General features: G+C 41.6%; 1 protein-coding gene across 1 annotated transcript; it reads right to left on the bottom strand.

Annotated features, from left to right (window-relative positions):
* Positions 1-10397: 10397 nt before the first annotated feature.
* LOC138890209 (uncharacterized) lies at positions 10398-12025 on the bottom strand. Its single transcript, XM_070173576.1, has 4 exons — positions 11777-12025; positions 11170-11685; positions 10846-11050; positions 10398-10678 (listed from the first exon to the last, which is right to left on the bottom strand). Exons 1-4 carry the CDS (start codon positions 12023-12025, stop codon positions 10398-10400), a joined length of 1251 nt encoding a protein of 416 aa, XP_070029677.1.
* Positions 12026-24026: the final 12001 nt, after the last annotated feature.

Below are 24026 nucleotides of genomic sequence, written 5' to 3'. Positions count from 1 at the left end.
TTTTATAGCCGCGAAACTACCCCCTGCACCTGTTGGTGGTATTCGCGAGTGGGTGAACGCCATCATTCCTCATACGGTGGGGAGCCGTGCATGGTCATCCTTCTATGAGAAATATGGATGCAAGCCCCTTACTGGTGAGTAATATCATTTTTGTTCGCTACTCTTCCCCTTCCCTTTTCACTTTATTTCTTATATGATATTCGTAGATATCAGGGAGAGTGCAGAGAGCGAGGGCTCCTCCACTAGCTTTTTGTCAACCTACATCATTCGCTCGCCCTGCCTTAGTGTTTACTGCCCCACCTTCGTCGAGGGACGCCTTAGTTGAATCCACGACTATGGCCGTACGCACGGAGGTTACCCCTCGAACTGAGATCCTGACCCCGGTCACATACCCAGTGAGGGAATCTTCCCATGCCGCAGAAGGGGAGGGGCCATAAAAAAGGCGGTGAGTGGAGTTTGAAGCGGCTCCTTTAGCTGTGATACATCTAGAGGAAGACCTTCATTTGACAGGGTCTGAGGTGGGAGTTGATGCCATTCTACCTGTAGAAATAGAGCCAGCCGTTGCGTCTGCCCCATCAACGGAGATCTCGGCCGCTATGATTGACCAGCAACCTGCCGCGATGGGGGGTCAGACTCCTGAGACCATTGTTGCTGCTTTGGATGGGCCTTCATCTTCGGCACCGGGTCGTGCTTCCTCCTCAACCGCAGAAAGGGGAAAGGGTGTCGTGGTCGATGACTACGAATCTGAGTCTGATCTTGATCCTGATGATGTTAGGATGTTTTAAGAGGGGATTACCCATTCGGTGGTGCCTCCCGTATTCTTGAGATCTTATTGGATATTAATCTCCTGGGGGACACGGAGAACCTGGTGCTGCAGTTCTACATCTTGTGTTCTGCCACCGAGAACAAGGCTCTTCGAGATGTTCCTAATATTAACTTGATGCATGAAGTGGCCGATATGGGTTTGAGAGTACGTTGCACTTTTTCTTTTATGTTCCTTTCATTTTTCTTGGTGATATGGTCTTCACCCATTTTTTCATTTTTCAGACATACATGGTGGAAATTGAAAGCGCTCGCAGGACTGACATTTGGGCCAAGATTTTCCTGAAGATGTTGAAGAAGTATCGGTGCTATCGCAATAAGTGCCATGAGATGCACGAGCGGCTGAAGGTGAACCCTGGTGATCGATCTCTCGGCGAGGAATTAGAGAAGATATATCAGGAATTTATGCAGGCTGTTCGCAGAAATAGTGTACTCGAGGAGCAACTTCGTGCAAAAGACAAAGAGCTTGAGTTGGGCAAAGGGGTTGCTGCAGAGTGCAAATATCTTCAGGGGAAGCTGAGGTTGATGCAGTCCAATATGGATCAGAATGTTATCAAGATCGAGGCAATGAGCATAGAGTGGGCGGGAAAGTTGGCCGAATCGGAGAGAAAGGTTGTCGGATTGGAGAACATCGAGAGTGCGTGGTTGTCAGCTTTGGCGAGGGCGGCAGCTCTAGAATATTATTCGCATTCTCTGATCTGAGTAGGAATCAGAGAGGGCGACGACTACGCTAAAGGAAGCGAGGCTCGAGGAGTGTATTGGTGAGATCGACCGGGAGGCGTCGTCCTTAGGGGACCAGGTCGTTGCCCTTAAGGTCGAAAATGAGCAATTGTTAGCTCAAATTGAATCTTCCTCCGCCGATGTTCCCCATCATTTGCACAAGCTTTGGGTTCATGCTGAAGCACAGCGGGACATATATAAGAGTTTGTGGGAGGCGAGCAATGTTACCGAGGCCGCATATGAAAGAGCACGGGCGAAGGCACGAGAGGCTCATGTTAACTGTGGATATGACTCTACGACGCCAGAGGCTGATGTGGGCGCAGATGACAAGGGAGGGCTTCCTGGAGATGGTGGTGAATAGGGTAGCGGTGATGACGCCGAGTGAAAGAATTGTTGTCTTTGTCTATTTTTTTATTTGTTGTTCATTGTTTTTTTCTTGGATTCTATTGGTTTTAGCCGTATGCCGCTGTTCGTGTAGTAGCTTTGTATAAAGGGGAATTTTCTATTGTTATATGCCTCCTGTACTTCTTTCCCTATTTTGCTTTTCATAACTTTAGTGTAAAGAAGTAGATTTTTGCGTGATGAGTTCCCGACTCTTAGGGAATTTAACTTCACACGGGTTGAGTAGGACCTTGATGATGGCTTTAGTTGGCGGGACGGTGTTTTCGAACTTGTGATAAAGTGTTGTCCCATCATAGTCTGAATGGCATCAAACTCTTTTTCTAATAGCGACTTTAGCCATAGGGATGTTACTTTCGAGATTATATCAAAGTATTATCCCATCGTGAGTCCTAGTTTTCTTTCCCTCTCTTTTTTTTTGATAGCCCTTGGCCTCTAGGATATTTCAAGCTTTTCTTCGACGATGGCCCTTGGCCTTAAGGGTGTTATTTCGAACTTTCATTGAAATATTAACCCGTCGTTGTTCGATCAAGGTTGAACTCTTCTTTTTGGCAAGGGTCCTTGGCCTTAAGGGTGTTATTTTGAACTTTCGTCGAAATATTAACTCGTTGTTGTTCGATCAAGGTCGAACTCTTCTTTTTGGCGAAGGCCCTTGGCCTCAAGGGTGTTATTTCGAACTTCCATCAAAATATTAACCCGTCGATGTTCGGTCAAAATCGAATTCTCTTTCTTTTGGTGAAGGCCCTAGACCTTAAGGGTGTTATTTCTAACTTTCGTCGAAATATTAACCCGTCATTGTTCGATCGAGGTCGAACTCTTCTTTTTGGTGAAGGTTGTTGGCCTTAAGGATGTTATTTTGAACTTTCATCGAAATATTAACCCGTCGTTGTTCGATCGAGGTCGAACTCTTCTTTTTGGCGAAGGCCCTTGGCCTTAAGGGTGTTATTTTGAACTTTCGTCGAAATATTAACCCGTCGTTGTTTGATCGAGGTCGAACTCTTATTTTTGGCGAAGGCCCTTGGCCATAAGGATGTTATTTCAAACTTTCGTCGAAATGTTAACCCGTCATTGTTCGATTGAGGTTAAACTCTTCTTTTTAGCGAAGGCCCTTGGCCTTAAGGGTGTTAGTCGAACTTTTGTCGAAATATTAACCCATCGTTGTTCGATCGAGGTCGAACTCTTCTTTTTGGCGAAGGCCCTTGGCCTTAAGGGTGTTATTTCAAACTTTCGTCGAAATATTAACCCGTCGTTGTTCGATCGAGGTCAAACTCTTCTTTTTGGTGAAGTCCCATTGCCTTAAGAGTGTTATTTCGATCTTTCATCGAAATATTAACCCGTCGTTGTTCGATCAAGGTCGAACTCTTCTTTTTGGCGAAGGCTCTTGGCCTTAAGTGTGTTATTTTGACTTTCGTCGAAATATTAACCCGTCGTTGTTCGATCGGGGTCGAACTCTTCTTTTTGGCAAAGGCCCTTGGCCTTAAGGGTGTTATTTCGAACTTTTGTCGAAATATTAACCCGTCGTTGTTCGATCGAGGTCGAACTCTTCTTTTTGGCGAAGGCCCTTGGCCTTATGGGTGTTATTTCGGACTTTCGTCGAAGTATTAACCCGTCGTTGTTCGATCGAGGTCGAACCCTTCTTTTTGGCAAAGGCCCTTGGCCTTAAGGGTGTTATTTCGGACTTTCGTCGAAATATTAACCCGTTGTTGTTCGATAGAGGTCGAACTCTTCTTTTTGGTAAAGTCCCTTGGCCTTAAGGGTGTTATTTCGAACTTTCGTCGAAATATTAACCCATCGTGAGTCCCGGTTTTTCGGAGAGTTGGGTATCTTCTGGGGGAGTCCCAGTTCGCCTGGTTTTATTTGCATCGGGGAGTGTGGTGTCGAGGAGCAGAAAATGTTGCTGCTTTGGTCACACTCATTTCACGCACATATTGGAGTTTCCCTGTCTAACCTTTCACAATCCGGTCTGGAGATGTCATTGGTGGGTGGGACGATGAATAGCACTTTGACCTCGGGGGTTTCCCCTCTAAGTCCCGGGGAAGGCTCTCTTGGGACAACTTCTTGGTGAGGGAGATGGGGTATCGCTTAAGGGGTATCATTTCCTAGGAGTTGGGTTTGTCAAGTGGACGATATTTCGGTTGTTTTGTAGTAATTTCTCATTCTTCAGTTGGGATGTTTCCTTGCTCGGTCGCTTGCGCGACGCCTGCGTTCTTGTTTGAGCAAACATTAGAAGGTGAACCAGGATGATATTCTCCTTATCCCGATCCGATGAGTTGGTGAATGAAGGTGGATCTGTGGTGTTGCTCGCTTTGCTTGGCGTTTCAATGGTTTATGGGAGTGGAGGCTTCTGAATTCGGTAACCGTATTCAACTCTCTTTCCCTTCCTTTTTTGTGTCTTTGTCCTGTGTTGGCTAGGCTCGTTTTGGCTGGTTCATGGGCTGCCCGGCTTGCGGAGGAGGATGTTGGTTGTAACTTCTTCTTGTATATAGCATCATGATCTAGGTTGGCGTGTGAGGTTTACTTACCATTCTTTTCGATGGGTGATCATGTTTCCGATTTTTGATTTGGAGGAGACTAGGAAATTTTCACTAAGAAATTCCCCACAGACGGCGCCAAATTGTTTGACCAAAAGATATTGAAATCTTTTTGATTAAATCAATTGATAAAGATGAAGAGGTAAATCTTAGTCAAACATAATAAACTCCAAATCTATAAACAAATCAGAAAATGATACATAAGGTGAAATAGGAGCGATCGATCTTATTGAAGTTTTTCATTTCTTCTTTCACCAATCGATGGAGATATTTGTTTCTTTTCTTCTTTGCTAAGAAGATTACAAAGGAGAGGAGAAAGAGAGAAAAAAGCCCCCTTTACTAATTAGGCTCCCAGCCTATATATAGTTATGGAATTTTTGCGATGTCCTTGGGTCAGTGCACTTTCATACCATGTCCGCTTTCGTCGTTCCCTGAGTATTGTTCTTTGACTTGACGGGTATTGTGAGTACGTAATTGAGAATAAATCATGCCGTCTTCCACTATCTCGATGCTTGGACGGGATCTCGATTGGATCGACTGCAGCGATCAGATTTTAACCAATACAGAAATATTTTCAACTTTGGGGTGGGAAAGGACATAGAGTAATAACGATGATCATATGCCTATGTTGAATTCTAAGCTACCCTTTAGAAATCGGTGATTCCATAACAACCAGATTAGTTTAGACCAATGAAATTGTTAACTTATCAGCCCGACAGTTCACTATTTAATGTAATAATCATCTCTTAATTAAATGTTCAAACACTTTCATACGGCCAAACTTTTGTCATTTTCCCTCTTTTATTTTTCTTGGGGGTCACAAATCACAATTTTGACCCAAAAAGAAAATATTCACACCTCTAAAAGTCGTAATGATCTAATTCAACGGTAAAAAATTAAGAGAAAATGTTTTTACCTTGGATGCTTGATGCTTTGTTTACCAAGTTAGCAATGGCCTTAGATGACATGCTTAAAACGGAATTCTAAAAGAGGCTTTTTAAGACACAAATTTCTAACCCATTTTCCTCAAATTCCACTTTGGAATTCACCTTTTCATATATGACCTTTTTTCTACTTTGTCTCCCTATGTCCTATAAGAAAGCCGTGAAAGTAGCCGTTAACACTTGTATTAAGGTAGGTTGTATGTATTATGCCTCTAAGCCTCTTAGGTTGCAGTCATTTTTTGAACCCTGTGTAATTACGGGATACTTTGTGCATCGGACTGCTCTTTTTTTTAGGACACGGGTTAAAGCTGTGTAAACAGCCACTAATACTTATATTAGGGTAGAATATGTGCATTACACCCTATAGAGTGCGATTCTTACTTAGACCCTATATAAATACAATATACTTTGTACACGGGCTATAAAAAAAAAGTTTCAATCTCCCAAAATTCTCTCTTATGCATCGTGTCAGGAAGCAATGCAGTTTTCAATGAGATTTCACATGAGTTCTTTTTTTTTTTTAAAGAAGAAGAGAAGAGTGAGGACCCTCATTTTAAGACTTCTTTCTTCTTTTAGTGTATTTTCTATTATTGGTCTAAAGATATATATGAGTCTAAATTCTAGTGTTTGAGATTCGAGCTTATACAGGGTGTCATGCATTCACCACAATTGGTGTCTATTTTTTAACCATATCTTAATACTGTTCTCTCTATCCATTAATTTCTTTTAGTTTTTACTGCTACAAAACCCAATGCTAAGTCACATTACATACTGTCATATGACCATCTCCATCTCTCTTTTGAATGGGTCGGTGAAGCGTGACTACATGTGTCTTTGTTCGTGTTCAGTGCAACAAATTAAACCTAGGATTTTAATCTTAATGTTTTGATTAATTGTCTTAAATTAAGTTCATGTATTGAAGTAATATTCATGGTTCGATTTGGTTGAATTTTTATATAAAAAGAAATCAAACTTTATGTCGAGGTGCTATATACACAAGGTAAATATAAGTTACACCCTGAACTTGTCTGAAAAACTTGGTTACATATTGAAATTTTACGAGCGTTCAAGTACTTCCGTAAAGTTTCATTGTGCAACCGAATTTATCAAAAAAGTTCAGGATGCAATTTATGTATACACAACCACGAGTGAGAGAGAGAGAGAGAGTGTGTGTGCACAAGGAGGGGCTGGGGGGGGGGGGCAAAAATTGAACAAAAAAATTATATTGATTTGATCCGATTTTTCTATTTTTTGTCAATATGATTTTGTGTGTCTTCTAATTTTCTACCGTATTAGGTGTGAACTATTATTTACTTGACAAAATTCAGAAGAGGAGAGCTTCGTAAATACGTAAACTAACATCGGAGTCATGCTCGGCTATTTGTAATCGTGTAATGATGTTTGAGTTTGTACTTAATTAAAGACTTTAGTTAGATTTAAAAAAGTTAATTATTTCTGAATGGCCTCTCTAAGCAACCCTTGGATTTATTTGAGTTGTATTTTCACATAGTGGCCACTAGGTCCTAGTTGCCTCTGTTAAGTTGTCAGACCAAGGCCATGTACCAAACATATCATAGGGTGATTTTAACAAGTCTTTAATAAAATTGTTTTTTATTGTTTATATGAAAATATTAAACTCCTGAATATATTGATGAAAATTCAGTACAACGTGATACTAAATTGTGCATATAATATCGATTCTATAGTACTAGTATATAACAAATTTTTAGAACTTTGCTACTTATGGTAGATTTTTTTTGGTAGCATTATGTCACGTCCTTAGTTGTTAACTAAGTACACGTGCAACACTTGACAACTCGCTCACGATCTTGCACAACTTGCTCACGTTCTTGCTATGTCAAGTCAGCCTTACTACACTCAAGATCGCTAAGAGAATGGAAGAAAGAACACAAGAGAATTTTTAAAGAAAGCTTTGTATTAGAGAGAACTTGAATTGTTTGCTTGATGAATTACAAATGAATGGCCGCCCCCTTTATATACTAGTCTCCTAGGGGCTAGTGTGTAAATATTAATTATTACACAAGTCCTTGATATTTACAAGATAAGGGTTTTTTCTAGAATTCTCTACAAGCCTAGAAGATTCCAAGGACTTTCCTAGCAAATCCATAAGGATCTAGGTTCTTCCTAAGGAAATGTCCATACCTCTCTAGAATCTTCTCACAAATGCTAGCCTTCTTCTTATGTAAGTTTCCACATGGCATTAATATATGCCAAATGACGCCTATGTGGTATGATGATATGGCGGGTCATCACACTCTCCCCCACCCAATATTGTGACGATCACGGCGCAATGCTGCTGCATAAACTCTCGGATCTTATCTTTGAATTGCCACAAGTCTTCATATCGTTCCCACGTGGCCTCCTCCGGTGATTGCCCTTTCTAATGGACGAGGAACATAGCGGTGGCTTTTTGCCCTTGTTTTCGCCTGGCCTGGTAATCTATGATAGCCTCAATCTCTCGATCATGCGAGGCGGTGATAGTCATTGGCGCCCGACTTGATTGGCCCCTACTCGGATCATCCTTATCTTCATGATATGGCTTAAGCATGCTGGCATGGAAGACAAGGTAGATCTTAAGATACGATGACATGTCAAGCTTGTATGAGATCTTGCCTACCTTGGTGACGATCTTAAATGGCCCCTCATACTTGTGAATCCGATTCTGATGCATGTCCTATAGTGCCTTGAACTGTCTTGGGTTAAACTTCACCATGACCATGTCCCCAACTCTATAGTATGTGGGACGCCGCTTACGGTCCGCAAACTTCTTCATCTTCTTAGTTGCCTTATCCAAGTAGGACTTAGTAGAGTCGAGCTCCTCCTCCCATCCTTTGGCCATATGATAAGCCCCCAAACTCTTTCCCTCGAACGCGGCTGGTAAGGAATGTGAAGTTTGTGGTTGTTGGCTTGTGGCTAGCTCAAATGGTGTCCATCCCATGGACTCACTCCGCTGCAAGTTATAAGAGAATTGGGCGATGTCTATGAGCCTTGCCCAATCTTTCTGATGCGCGCTTACATAATGCCTCAAGTAGCATTCTAGTAAGGCATTGACTCGTTCCGTTTGTCTATCCGTCTGTGGGTGGAAACTATTAGAAAAGTGTAGCTCCGTACCAAGTATGTCAAACAACTCTCTCTAAAAGTTTCCAATAAAGCGGGGATCTCGATCACTGATTATATGCCTTGGTAAGCCACAATACTTCACCACGTTCTTAAAGAATAGCTTGGCGGCTTCCTTGGCTGTGCAACCTGGTGAGGCGGGCATGAAGGTGGCATATTTGGAAAATCTATCCACGACCACCATAATAGTACCATAACCGTCGGACCTTGGTAGGCAAGTGATAAAGTCCATAGTCACGCTCTCCCATGGACGCTCTGCAACTGGTAATGGCTCCAAAAGTCCTCTAGGCTGTTGTTTCTCAACCTTGCCCTGCTGACATATAAGACAAGTCTGCACATAACATTCTATATCATCTCGCATGTGTGGCCAATAGTAGACTGACTCAACCAAGGCCCTGGTGCGACATTGGCTTGGATGACCAGCCCACATTGTATCATGACTCTCCCTTATGATCCGCCGTATAATGTCTCCAAACTTAGGCACGTAGACCCGCCGACTCGTGGTAAGCAATATGTCATTTTCTACCCAAAAATGTCTCGTCTTGCCCTGGTTGGCTAACTTGATAAGTTGTTTGGCTGCTGGATCATGTTGCATTCCTTCTTTTATAGCCTCTCGAATATCCCATCTCGCTGAAGTGATTGCAGCAAGCTCGGCTTTCCGGCTCAAGGCATCGGCTACAACGTTACCTTTGCCTGGCTTTTACTCCAGCGCATAATCAAACTCGGCCAAGAAATCCTGCCACCTAGCCTGCTTTGATGTGAGCTTCTTCTGTGTCTGAAAGTAGCCAGTAGCCACATTATCAGTCTTGACCACGAACCTCGACCCGAGCAGATAATGTCTCCATGTACGAAGGTAATGCACAATGGCAGTCATTTCCTTCTCTTGTACCGTGTAACGCCGCTCTGTCTCATTTAACTTGCGGCTCTCAAATGCTATGGGATGTTTATCCTGCATCAGGACACCCCTAATGGCAAAGTCTGAGGCATCTGTGTGCACCTCAAAAGTCTTGGCAAAGTCAGGTAATGCCAAGACTGGCTCCTCTATTACAGATACCTTAAGGCCTTCAAACGCCTTTTGACAATGCTCCGTCCAAACCCATGACTTGTTCTTCTTTAGCAACTCAGTCAATGGTGTGGCCTTTGCTGAGTATCCACTAATGAACCGACAATAGTAGTTAACAAGGCCAAGGAAGGATCTGAACTCAGTTACCTTTATGGGTGCCTCTCACTCCTGGATAGCACGTACCTTAGCCTCGTCCAGGCGTAGCTCGCCATTGCTAATGACATGGCCCAAGAAGTGCACCTTTGATTGTGCAAACTCTCACTTCTCTCTCTTGATGTATAGCTCGTTCTCCCGCAAGACTTGGAAAACCTTCCTTAAGTGATCCATATGTTTCTCCAAGGTGTTGTTTTAGATGACTATGTCATCTAGGTAGACTACCACGAACTGATCAAGGTAGGGATGAAAAATCTTGTTCATAAGGGTGCAAAATGTGGCCGGTGCATTGGTTAAGCCGAAGGGCATCACTAACCACTCAAAGGCTCCATATATCGTCACACATATTGTCTTTGGCTCATCCCCTTCCGCAATGCGAACCTGGTAGTAGCCCTTTCGAAGATCCACCTTGGTAAAGTACTTGGCTTGACCAAGTCTATCAAACAAGTCAGCAATGAGCGGGATCGGGTACTTATTCTTCACGGTGACTTTATTAAGTGCTCGGTAGTCTACGCACAAATGCAACGATCTGTCCTTCTTCTTCTGGAACAATACTGGTGCGCCCAAAGGTGCCATTGATGGGCGAATGTGACCAACATCTAGCAGTTCCTTCAATTGTTTCCTAAGCTACTCTAGCTCGGGAGGTGCCATACGATATGGGGAAAATGCGGGTGGCTTAGCCCCTGGCTCCAACTCAATCTTGTGATCCACCTCTTGCTTGGGAAGCAAGTGCTTAGGCAACTCCTCGGGCATGACATCTTTGTTTTCCTTAAGCAACTTTTCTATGCAAGGTGGCATTGTCTCTTGAAATTTTTCGTCTTCCTCTAGACTTGCAATGGTTGCCACGAACGTCGTTTCCCCTTCTTGATCCCCTTGACAACCTGCATAGCTGAGAGTTGTGCTTGGATCTGTCCATGTGGCATAGTCACTGTAGGCACCATGCAAGCTCCTTCTCGCTCCATAACCAAGAGACGTTGGAGGTAGGGGTCGATTAAAGTATGACAATGTCTAAAGAACTCTTGCCCCAGTATGATGTCAAAGATTTCCATAGCGGTTACGGTAAAGTTTGTCATACCTTTCCAAGTTCCCAATTTGACACCAACTCCATTAGCTACCCCACGAGCATTCTGTATCTCGGCATTGACGGTCTTGATGCGAGAGTTGGTTGGAGCAAGCTTCAATTCTAGTCTCTTTGCGGCAGTCTCAGTCACGAAATTATGAGTTGCTCCAGTATCCACCATCGCACGAGCGGGCTTGTTATTGATGGTGAGATCCACGTACTGATTGCATTCTCGGTAGGTTGGATAGCTTGCTTCGTGATAGCACCGCATAATCCGATCATACCCAACTGTGCAGTTCCCGGACTCTCTCCTTGTGGCTGCTCCTTTCGCTCACGTACCATGGCACTGAGGCTCTTGAGGCCAGGACAATTCCTGAAGCCATGTGTCCCTCCGCATATATAACATCCCTTCTTCTCGACCTGCACCTTCTTCTCGGCGTAGCCCTGATGACCACTTGACTTTTTGAAATCTTGAGTCTTGGAGTATTGTTGTTGTATCTTCTTGACTTTGCCATGGTCTCCCCCACCTTTGGCATTGTTAACCTTTGACTCCTTGACACTGCCTTTGTCGTGCTTGTCATGCCTGAAATCCATTAATGATTCGGCTTCCACTATGGCTTGGTATATATCAGTGACTTGTCGGCGTTGCAACTCCTGCTTAGCCCAATTTTGCAACCCGTCCATGAAGTGGAACAACAAGTCATCATTGGTTAGGTTGAGGATTTGAAGCATAAGGGTAGTGAACTCCTTGACATAGTTACGTATGCTCCCTATTTGCTTCAATTCCCTAAGCTTGTGCCTTGCCTCGTACAATACATTGTTTGGAAAGAACTGTCGCTTGAACTCCGCTTTGAACTGATCCCATGTGCTAATAGTACATAGACCTTTATCCACGCGCCATCTTCCTTCTCCACCATAGCATGGCAGGCTCTAAGAGGTACAATACCGCAGTGTTGATCTTGGCCTCGTCGTCCCTTACTTTGCCGTGCCTGAAGTAGTTCTCCAAGTGCCAAAGGAAGTTTTCCACTTCTTGTGCATCACGAACACCTTTGAACACCGGGTGTTTGGGAGCCTCGATCTTGGCCTCCCTCGTTACCACAACATTGCTGGTTATCTCGGTCACGTCAGCATTGACATGCTCCTCGAGTGACCCTATCTTTACCTTCATAGCATTGATAGTACTCAAAGCCTCCATGAGTCTGCACTCTAAGGTAGTGATGGTTTGCCTTAGTTCCATCTCAGTCTGTGTACAACCCTCCAAGTCATTTCAGATACTCTCAATCTCTTCAAGAGTGTGCCCCTCAAGAACGTTAAGGGTGCCTTGTACCTTCCCCAAGCGTTGGACAAATATCTCCACGACGTCCATCCCCGCGTTCATCTTCATCACCCACTCTTTACCGAGCGAGACGTCCTCTGGAAGGACCTCCACTTCATCATCGCTCGCCTCAGTGGCAGATGGTTCTTGGGATGTAAGCCCTTCGGTTGACACAACGTCAGGTGGCACCTCCTGGCTCTTGTTGGTGGCATTCCTCTTTTTGCTATGGCCGCTCTTGCCAGCAACATCCTGGATAACGTTGGCTTGGGTGTTGGCAGCGTTAATTTTTCCGTCGTTCGCCATTCCCTTAGTTGAAACCCTGGCTCTGATACCACGTTGTCACGTCCTTAGTTGTTAACTAAGTACACGTGCGACACTTGACAACTTGCTCACAATCTTGCACAACTTGCTCACGTTCTTGCTATGTCAAGTCAGCCTTACTACACTCAAGATCGTTAAGAGAATGGAAGAAAGAACACAATAGAATTGCTAAAGGAAGCTTTGTATTAGAGATAACTTGAATTGTTTGCTTGATGAATTACAAATGAATGACCCCCTTTATATACTAGTCTCCTAGGGGCTAGTGTGTAAATATTAATTATTACACAAGTCCTTGATATTTACAAGATAAAAGCTTTTTCTAGAATTCTCTACAAGTCTAGAAGATTCCAAGGACTTTCCTAGCAAATCCATAAGGATCTAGGTTCTTCCTAAGGAAATGCCCATGCCTCTCTAGAATCTTTTCATAAATGCTAGCATTCTTCTTATGTAAGCTTCCACATGGCATTAATATATGTCAAATGGCGCCTATGTGGCATGATGACATGGCGGGTCATCACAATTAGCTTACAAATTAGATTACTATAATGTACACTAAGAAGAGAAATGTCTACCTAGAAGAATTGGACCCCAACAAATAAGGGCTTTTTTTTTTCTTTAGCCCACGCCATAAACTATTTATATTCGGTAGCCGAAAAAGTATATAAATTTTTTATAATTTTTGTATATAACATACAGAATGTATATATATATATATATATACAAAAAACATACAAAAAAACAAATATTTTTTGACTATTATTTTGAGAGTAGCTATACAGTGTCATATTCCCAACAAATATTGGTAAAAACTTACTCGTACTTAACATTTCTACAAACTAATAAATGCATGACTTGTGTTTGCATGTTAATTTTTCTTACTTAATTATGATTAACTAATATATTTCTCACTTCATCAAATTAATTACTTAATATCGTAAGTTAATATGATTTAAAATAAGCTCCCGGTACAAATAGATATTTTATAAAAAATAATGTGCAACTACGTACGTCCAACATACGGTGGTCCGCAACCAAAACCAGCCCGAACATCCGCCGTATTTAAATTTTTGTGTCTCCATCACAAAGGTCTAACACAGAATAAAATAATCCCACACGAGGATTAATTAAATTTCTCCTTAGATCTATTGGTGATTTAACATTCTACTAAACACTAAACAAATCAGTATTGGGTTGGCAAGCTTCTTGTCTTACTTCCAAACTTATATCTTTTATTTACTGGTATTTGGTTCTACTTTGGGAGTGAAGAAAGGGACCACTTGCTTAGGAAATTGGGGGAAAATTATAGTGAAAAATAAATAATTTAAAAAAACAGGTTTATTTGTTCAAAACTAGGAGGTTCTTGTCCTTATTAGGACATTATTAAATTTTCCTGCTAAATCTTACCTTTATACTAAAAGTTGAATATTTTACAGGTATCACAATCAAGATGCTCTAAGTTTTGTTAAACTGATTTAGTTGGTGGATTTGGAGTACACGTCAATTTTGTACGAATTTATCGAGTAGTTTAACGTGACTTATAAAGAATTATCTATAGATTCTTTTGCTCTCTACACAAGTACATTCAATACTTGATCTAAATGTCTAGTGTTCATACACTTTTGACTATGTTTTTCTAAGTTATATGAAATAAAAATTAATTTTGTTTCGGAGACTGGGGATGAAACAATATCGATGAGATAGTAGATGGTATGTTTCGATCTCGATTAATTTTAAAGCTTACGATTCTCAAATAGTGATCGAAATTAACGATAAATGAAGAGAACAAATTCAAAGACAGGTTTAAATATGATTGTTGCCGCAATTTTTGTCCTGATAGCTTGATGAATTTAAATATAGATTGCTAATTGGAAATGCATACCCACTGGACATAATTTTTTCTAGTAGTGAAATTTATAATTACTACTTGAGATTTTCATTTTTCTTCTTCTTTTGAGATCTGTTGTATTGTTAAGCTCGATGAGATTCGATGCTATATGTAACACCCCATGCATTCGGACTAGGTGTGGATATGTTAATGGGTATTAATTTGATATTTTAGACATATGAAGTCCTAGAGGGATGATTATTGGTGAAAATAGTTGTTTCGGAATCAAAATGGAAAGTGAGGTGCATAAAATTCGACAAAATCGACTAAGTTTACAAAAGGTTCGTCTTCCAGCAGCAGTTAATAAAAATTTGTAAGGAATTTCGGAAAACTCAAAAGATGAAAGTTGTAGGCCTTTGAAATATCTTTCCAACGATACATTGTGGAGCCAAAACAAATCTCTGTGCAAAACGTCATGTGTGTTTTACAGAACAGTGCACAATATGCGTGCCCAGTACGCGCCCCGAGCGCGATCGTGCACCTGTGGCAGTGTTACTGCCATTTTGCGCATTCAGGTGCGCGGGGGCGCACTTGAGGGGTCATTTTAAAGCCCTACTTCGTCCCCCACAATTCTAAAACATAAAAGCTTGCTCTAGAAAGGGGAATTCTCAAGGTAAGTTCTAATGGTGATTTTAAGTTAATTTCAATTTTCCAACATCTTATTAACATGGGTAAACCCTCCATATCATTAGATATTCGATTGGAACATCATTGTTGAGAGAAGGAACCCTAGAACTCGAATTCAAGGGGATTGAACTTCAAAAAGGTAATGTCTTCACCATCTAATTGATTCTAGCATTGGATTAATGATTATAGACTCTAATTCATGAGATATGAGTTGATGAGTTTGATAGAAAAGTATGAACGATTATAGGTTTGGGGTGTTGATTATTGATTATTGGTTAAGTGTGCTGTTTACCTTATGGGTGATAAAGAATAATGTTGATTATAACCATTTGAGACTTTAGAATTTATCTAGGAGCAAGAGAATGAGTTATTGGGTGTAGAGACACCATTAATAAGGACTACGGAGCTTTATTCTTACCAAGTGTTTGAAAAAATGCTTATGTGACCAAAATACGAGTATCATTGCTAATATAGAATCCTTTTGACTTGTATTGATATAGATTAAAGTTGAAAGGGTTGGCGAATGTTGTATTACGCTCAAGAGCAGGAAGTTAAGGTATGTGAGGCTAACTCTCTATGTTTGTGAGCGTTAATGATTCTTCCTATACTACGTTTCTTTTACGACGTACTAATTGCCTCAGAAATATAGTTTAGCCTAGTTCCTTGAATAGTTGTAGAACTTCTATTCTCTAGTTTTATAACTCGTTCATGACTTTCATTCTGAACGTTGTGAGCTCAATGCGTATTCAATATAGATTTTGGTTTGATGCCCCCGAGTCTTAGTATGGATTACTCAGTATGCCATAACAGTTGAAGTTTCAGTGTTTATAATCAGTTCAAGAATACATGTCTCAGTCTAGTCCTATTCAGTATTCTAGTATTATGTAACTCGGTGTGATTTAGTATTCCAATATCATGTAACTCAGTGTGATTCAGTATTTCACTATCATGTATTACAGTATGATTCTCAGTTCTTGATTTTAAATCACTGAATGTTGAGCACCTGTATTTGGGCCTGAGGCCGCAGTTAATACTTTACGCATCTTTGGCCCGATGCCGCAGTTTATGCTTTATGCATCTTTGGGCCTGAGGCTGTAGTTATGTATACGTATACTTGGGCCCGAGGCCGCAGTTGTACATATGTATATATTGGGCCTATGGCCGCAGTTTAATATTTGGATAAACATGTTGTTCGTCATTCATAAGAGGGAGTATTCATATCCTTACTTTCTTTGTTCAATTCAATTATTATTTATCATTTCAGTTACCAGTTATCAGTTCAGTTATCAGTTATCAGTTATCGGTTATCATTTCAGTTTCAGTTTCAATAGTTATCATTTCAGTTATCAATTATCAATTCTCAGTTATCAGCTTAGTTTCAGTTTCAACATTTATAATTCTTTCTTTCAGTTGCTTTACATGCTAGTGCAATTCAAATGTATTAACGTCCCTTTTGCCCGGGGCCTGCATCTCACGATGCAGGTAATGATTTACAGGTTGATGATTCAGAGCACTAGGATTCTCGTACCAACTATTTGGTGATCCCAGTTATTTCGGGGCATTATCATTACCTTACACTCTTCAGTACTTTCAGATAGTCAGTGTTTTCAGTACTTCATTAGAGGCTTCATAGACTAAAGTAACAGTTAGACAGAGTCTCAGGCTTTTCATGTTAAGCTATGTTGGCTGAAAATATGTTTCAGAATTGTATTAGTATTTTCGCACTTAGATTTATATCATTTAGACTTTCAGTATATCAGCATGTGTTAGTTTATCTTCCGCATTCAATATGTTATGATATCACACGTTGATTCAGCCAGCCAATTGGTTTGCTCGGTCACATGTAATTAAGCACCGAGTGCCGTGTTACGTCCAGGCCCAGGTTCAGGGTGTGACAAAGCTTGATATCAGAGCCCTAGGTTCAAGTGTCCTAGGGAGTCTATGAAGCTGTGTCTAGTGGAGTTTCCTTTATATGTGTGTGCCGGCCACTCATATAAACAGTTAACTACCAAGACATCCAGGATTGTCTCATTTCTTTCTACTTTAGATCGTACCATGAAACTTAGAGCAATAGGTAATCTTCTATCGAAGGCCCAAGCGAGGGGCAAGAAAAAAAACCTATGCTTCTAGAGATGATGATTTCCCATTAGGGGATAATTATGGAGTATAGGTTGGTAACAAATGAGACATGAGGTGATGTTAAAAGTGGAATGCAATGGGTAGTAGTACAGATTAGAGCATAACCTTATCAGAAAGTACAAAAACAGTTATCATGTTCTATGGTTATCAGTTTACCTCAGTTACCAGTGTCACACCTCCTTTTTCCCGAAAGGGGATAAATGAGTTTTTCCAATTAAAGTGACAATAATCAAAATAGAATTATTTTATTTTATTCAGAGTCGCCACTTGAAATATTTATTGTGTCCCAAGTCACCGATTTATTTTAAATCTCAAATCGAGGAAATTGACTCTATTTATGGCCTGCGAACACAGAAGACCGGGTAAGGAATTCTGTTAACCCGGGAGAAGGTAGACATTCCCGAGTTCCGTGGTTTTAGCACGGTCACTTTAATCACACATGGCATAATTAAATTATTTAATTACATATTTTAGAACCTATGCGCGCTTTTCGTTTTATCGCTTTTAATTAAAAAATTATCCTAAAACGAGTCACGCGTACGTGTACTCATTTCGTTCGGCGTGTCAAGAATCACGTCACGCGTACGTGTACATAATTAATCACGCTTTGTTAATATTAAGAATGTTTGGCTGAAGTTGCGCGAACGCATACCTCGATTTATTTTTAAAAGAATCGTAATTATGTCACGCGAACGTGTGCACAATCACGATGATAGACTAAGTCGCGCCTAAAGCATTTTCTATGAATATTCATTTTTAAATCGAACTCGTGTCATGCGAACGTGTACACAATTAATAATATTTTGTTATTATTAAAATTGTTTCGCCCAAAGTTGTGCGAACACATACTTTGGTCTTAATTTTGGAACCCATAATTATAACACGCGAACATCGCGGGTGGCTTAAACATGCTCTTAGCGGATTCAAAATAAGACAAACAAAATAAATAAGAGCAATATAACCACTTAAAATCCAATTTCTTCAAAATAAGATAAACAAATGAATAAATGGATGAGAGCTTTAAAACAAATTCAATAGCTAAAAAAAATCAAAGATCAACTGCTTGTTATTAAGTGATTCTTTCGTCTCAAATCTAAATGAGAAACTACTCCAAACAGATGCCCCAACTTCTTATCGTTTCTTAACAAAATTTCTTGTAAGAAACACACAAAAAATGACATTAACTTCAATTAAAGTGAAAGATTCGTCATGTAACGCAATAGAACCAGAAGCACAGTAACATCGTCGTTAAAGATTAATATAGAGAGGAAATTTAAAATCAGAGAAAAAATTGACCTCAAAGGGTGACAGCTTTTCCAATTATAGTAGCAATATATGAGTTGAAACCCGAACCAAAAAACCTCAACGCAACCTCGAACTCGAACTCCGACCGGACTAAGCTCAACTGATATTTTGAAAATAAAGGAATATTTCAATTTTCAAATGTTTATAGCTTGAATACAGAAACAAGCTGCCATGGGATTATCGCAAACCACGTCTATGACAAATAGAACACATAAGTACACAAGGGTTCCGTTCTCTCTTTTTTATCTAAGTCTATGTCTTCTTCTTTTCGTGTTTGTCAAAGAGCAAGGAGATCGAGAGATTGGCTCTTGTTTCTTGGTGCAGAGAAGAACGATGATGGAGACTCCTCCATTTTTGGGGAGGTGCTGTTGGAATTCGAGTTCAAGGGGGTCTTCGGCTCTAAGGTTCAAGAATGGGGTGGGTAGCTCTTGTTCTCTCAAAGTGAAAGAGATGGTCCCATTAAGGGGTTCTGCCGCCTCTCTAGTTTTTTTAGGAATTAGAATGAGAGATCCCTTTTGTGTGTGTAAGCTGCTAGGTTAAGGTGTAGGAATTAAGGGTTTTTAAATGTGATGACCCAAAAGGTCATCACTTGTTTTAGAAATGAATTCTGCGTTCCGAGGCCTTAAAAAAAAACCTCTTTCAGCATTACCTTGATTTACATGCGCAGTCCGGACGTGTAGCCGGAAATGCCAATTAGTGAAAATCTGTGAAAAATGATGCATTTTGACTTTAAAATGAATTTAAGTTGACTTCGGTCAATATTTTGGGTAAACAGATCGGGACCCGTGATTTGACGGTCCTGGAGGGTCCGTATGAAAATATGAGACTTGGGCATATGCCCGGAATCCAATTCCGAGGTCCCAAACCCGAGAAATGAATTTTTGAAAGAAATTATTTTGCTGAATTAATTATGAAGTAAAGAAGAGAATTTATGTATGAAACCATTGGTATCAGGCCCGTATTTTGATTTCGGAGCCCGGTACAAGTCTTATATATGATTTGAATCAAACTTGTGAAATTTGGTAAGAAACGGACTTGAAATGATATGAATCGGACCTTATTTGAGAAAATTAGAAAATTTGATGTTCTTAAGAAAATTTCATGATTTTGATGCTAAATTCATAGTTGTTGATGTTATTTGAGAGATTTGAATGCACGACCAAGTCTGTATGATATTTTTAGGTTGGTGGGCATGTTTGGTTTAGAGCCCCGAGGGCTCGGGTGAGTTTTGGATAGGCCACGGAGTAGAATTAGACTTGGGAAAATTGCAGGTTTCAGCTGTTCTATTGCAGGCCTGCAGGCTTTGCATTTGCAAAGTCTGGCTCGCAAATGCGAGGGCTGAGTCGCAAATGCGAATTAGCCCAGGCCAGCCTTCCCTCACAAATGCGAGTTTTCCATTGCAAATGCGATGTTCCGCATTTTGGCCAGTCGTCGCAAATGCGACAGAATGTTTGCAAAAGCGACTTCGCAAATGCGAAGGTCGCTTCGTAAATGCGATAACAGCAGAGTCTGGGTTTGCAATTGCGAACCCTGGTCGCAATTGCGATACCTCCAACCTGTAAATTTACACTTAGACGCATTTTCAACCATTTTTCACACCTTTTCAAAACATAAACTCTCTTGGGCTATTTTCCAAAGAAAACTTCTTCTCCAAATCAATTGTAAGTCGTTTCTAACTAGTTTTATTCAATCTTTAACATCTTTTCACATGATTTCAACTCAAACCCAATGATTTTCATGGGGGAAATTAAGTGTTTTGGGTAGAACCTAGGTTTTTAAAAAATTAGAGATTTGGACCTCGATTTGAGGTCCGATTTCAAAATAAATTATATATTTGGGTTCGTGAGGGAATGGGTAGTCGGGTTTTGGTTCGAACCTCGGGTTTTGACCATGTGTGCACTGAGGCGATTTTTGACTTTTTGGGTAAAACTTTGAAAAACTTATTTTCATGCATTAGAATTGATTCATTTAGCATTTATTGATGTAATTAAGTAACTTGTGGCTAGATACGAGTGAATTGGTGGTGGAATCAAGAGGTAAAGTGATAATTGAGACTTGAATTGTGTTCGTGGTATCGAGGTAAGTGTTTGGTCTAACCTTAGCTTGAGGGATTAGGAGTCGTGTCTTATTTGCTACGTGTTAACTGTGGAGTACGGCGTATAGGCATGGTGACGAGTATCTATATGTCGGTGTCAAGCATGCCCATGAGTTTTGTATGATAATTGTTATGACTCCGTTGTGGTTTATTGTACTTCATATGAGGATTATCATTATTGTTCTCTTGCCGGGATGTTATTGTCATATTTTGTTCCCTAGCCGGGACGTTGTTGTCATATTATTGTTCCCTTGCCGGGATATTGTTGTTATATTATTTCCCCCTTGCGGGGATGTTGTTGTTACATTATTGTTCACTTGCCGGGATGTTGTTGTTATATTATTGTTCCCTTGCCAGGACTCTTTTGTGATTGGTGTTGATAAATGAAATGTGAGCGGGTTGCATGCCTACAACGGTAATATATGAAATGGGAGCGGGTTGCACGCCTGCAACGGCAATATGTGAAATGAGAGCGGGTTGCACGCCTGCAACGATAATATATGAAATGGGAGCGGGTTGCACGCCTGCAACGGTGATATATGAAATGGGAGCGGGTTGCATGCCTGCAACGGTAATATATGAAATGGGAGCGGGATGCACGCCTGCAGCGGTATCATATGAAAAGGGATCGGGTTGCACGCCTATAACGGTATTATATGTGTACCTGTTCTTCTTATTTCCTTATCTTTGCTGGTACTTGATTTATGGCATTCCTTATATTTCCCTACTGTTGTACTGTTGTTATCTGTTACTCCCCGCAACATGTTTCCCCCGCCCAACTTTAGTTGTAATTATTTATTTCTATTTTCGCTGTATATAATTTAACTGGACATGTTTATTTGGTAGTCTGGTCCTAGCCTCGTCACTACTTCGCCGAGGTTAGGCTAGGCACTTACCAGCACATGGGGTCGGTTGTGCTGATACTACAATCTACACTGTGTGCAGATACTAATGCCGGAGCGTTTGGACTGCAGTGGAGGTGCTGTCTTCAGTCCACACAGGCGACCCGAGGTAGTCCTGCAGACGTCTGCGGGCCTTGGCATCTCCACCTATATTTTCTCCTTTTGTATTTACTTATTCAAAGATAAACTTATGTATTTCATTCAGACCTTGTTTGTAGTATTCTTAGACAGTCCGTGATTTGTGACACCAAATTCTGGGTAGTTTTGTACTTCAAATTATGTAGCAATGTTTGGTTGGAATATTGAGTTTCGACTTCCGCATTTCCGATTGTTTAATCTTATTCCGTTGTTTAATCACTTAGTATTTTACATTGTTTAATATGCTTAATAAAAATGGAGATGAATTTGCAATATCCGGCTTGCATAGCTTTCAGGAGTAGGTGCCATCACGACTCCCGATGGCTGAAAAAATCCGTGTCGTGACAAGTTGGTATTAGAGCTCTAGGTTACATAGGTATTACAAATCACGGACAAGCTTAGTAGAGTCTGAGGGATCGGTACAAAGACGTATGTATTTATCCCTAGAGGCTACGGAGTTAGGAAAAAACTTCACATTTATTCTTTCCTGTCGTGTAGTTTGGTTTCTCAATGCTAATTGAATTTCTACTCTGTTCTTTCGTAGATGGCAAGAACACGCGCTTCCTCATCCACTGACCAGCAGTCCGAGCCCCCAACAACAACTTTTACGAGGGGCAGAGGGCGAGGCCGTGCTAGAGGCCGAGGTAGGGGCAGAGCTCATCCCAGAGCAGCAGCACCAGCGGCGGAGCCTCAGGTTGACTTTGATGATGAGATTCCGGCCCAGACAATTCCGGTGGGCCCAACTTAGGTCCCAGGGGGGTTTATTGCTACCCCAGTAGTCCAGGATGCTCTGGTCCATCTAGTGGGCCTTATGGAGAGCGTTACCCGGGCATGCTTGCTTCCTGTAGCACCAGCCGTCTCTCAGGATGGAGAAGGAGCCTAGACTCCTGCTGCTCGCACTCCGGAGCAGTTTCAGACTCTAGTAGCTCAGCTAGTTGGAGCAGTTCAGCCGGGTGTGGTAGCTCAAACTAGTGATGGAGCAGCTATGTGTGCCGACGCTTTGTGGAGATTAAATAAGTTCACCAAGCTCTTCACTACTACTTTCAGCGGTGCATCTTTTGAGGATCCCTAGGATTATCTAGACAGCTGTTATGAGGTTCTTAGGAACATGGGGATAGTGGAGACCAATAGGGTCGACTTTACTACTTTCCTCTTGTCTTGATCCGCCAAGACTTGGTGGAGAGATTATTGTTTGGCTTGGCCAACCGAATCACTAGCTTTGACTTGGGAGCAGTTTACTCAACTATTTCTAGAGAAGTTTCTCCCTATCACTCAGCGAGAGATCTACCGAAGGCAGTTTGAGCATCTCCAACAGGGTTCTATGACCGTTACTCAGTTTGAGACCAGATTCATCGACTTGGCTCGTCATGCTCTTATCATAATCCCACCAAGAGAGAGAGAGAGAGGGGGGGGTGAGGAGGTTCATTGAGGGACTTATTCAGCCGATTCGACTTTAGATGGCTAGGGAGACAGGGAGTGAGATTTCTTTTTAGGAGGCGACCAATGTAGCCAGGAGAGTGGAGATGGTTCTGTCGCAGGGAGGTGGTCAGGGGTCCGATAAGAGACCTCGTCATTCAAGTAGATTCAGTGGCGCCTCATCTGGAGGCAGGGATTCGTATGGTAGAGGCCATCCTCCCAAGCCTTTTCAGTCAGCACTTCAGGCTTCTCACGATGCTTCAGGTGGCTGTGGTTCTCATATGTAGTATTCTGATCAGCAGTCCTATTGTGCACCACCAGCTCCTATTAGTGCACCTCTACTCCAGAGCTTTTAGAGTCGTCAGTTCCAACAGCAGAAGCCTTGTTTTACTTGTAGCGACATGGGGCATATTGCTAGATTTTATCCTCGAGTATCGAGCAGTTCTCAGCACCAGGGTTCTCGTGCCATAGTTCAGGCACCGAGTGTTCCACCGCCTACCCAGCCAGCTAGAGGTGGGGTAGAGGTGCTAGAGGTGGAGGTAGAGGTATTAGAGGTAGAGTTCAGACAGCTAGGGGTGGAGGCCAGCCAGCAGCAGGCCGTCCTAGAGATGTAGTTCAGGGTGGTGGGGCCCAACCCTAATGTTATGCTCTTCCAGCCAGGCCTGAGGCTGAGGCTTTCGATGCAGTCATCACAGGTATTGTTCTGGTTTGTAGTAGAGATGCTTCAGTCCTATTTGATCCAGGGTCTACATACTCCTATGTGTCATCTTATTTTGCGCCGTATCTGGTCATGCCTAGTGATTCCTTGAGTGCCCCTGTATATGTGTCTACACCGTTGGGTGATTCTATTATGGTAGATCGAGTCCATCGTTCGTGTATAGTTGTGATTGGGGGTCTTGAGACTCGTGTAGATTTGTTACTTCTGGACATGGTTGATTTTGATGTCATATTGGGGATAGACGGGTTATGACCTTACCACGCTATCTTGGACTGTCATGGCAAGATTGTGACCTTAGCCTTGCCGAGTTTACCTCGCTTAGAGTGGAGAGGGAC

Source organism: Nicotiana sylvestris, chromosome 4, assembly GCF_000393655.2.
Source record: "Nicotiana sylvestris chromosome 4, ASM39365v2, whole genome shotgun sequence".
Classification (NCBI taxonomy): Eukaryota; Viridiplantae; Streptophyta; class Magnoliopsida; order Solanales; family Solanaceae; genus Nicotiana; species Nicotiana sylvestris.
Note: the sequence above shows the minus strand (reverse complement) of the source record. Positions and strands in the feature narration are given on the sequence as shown.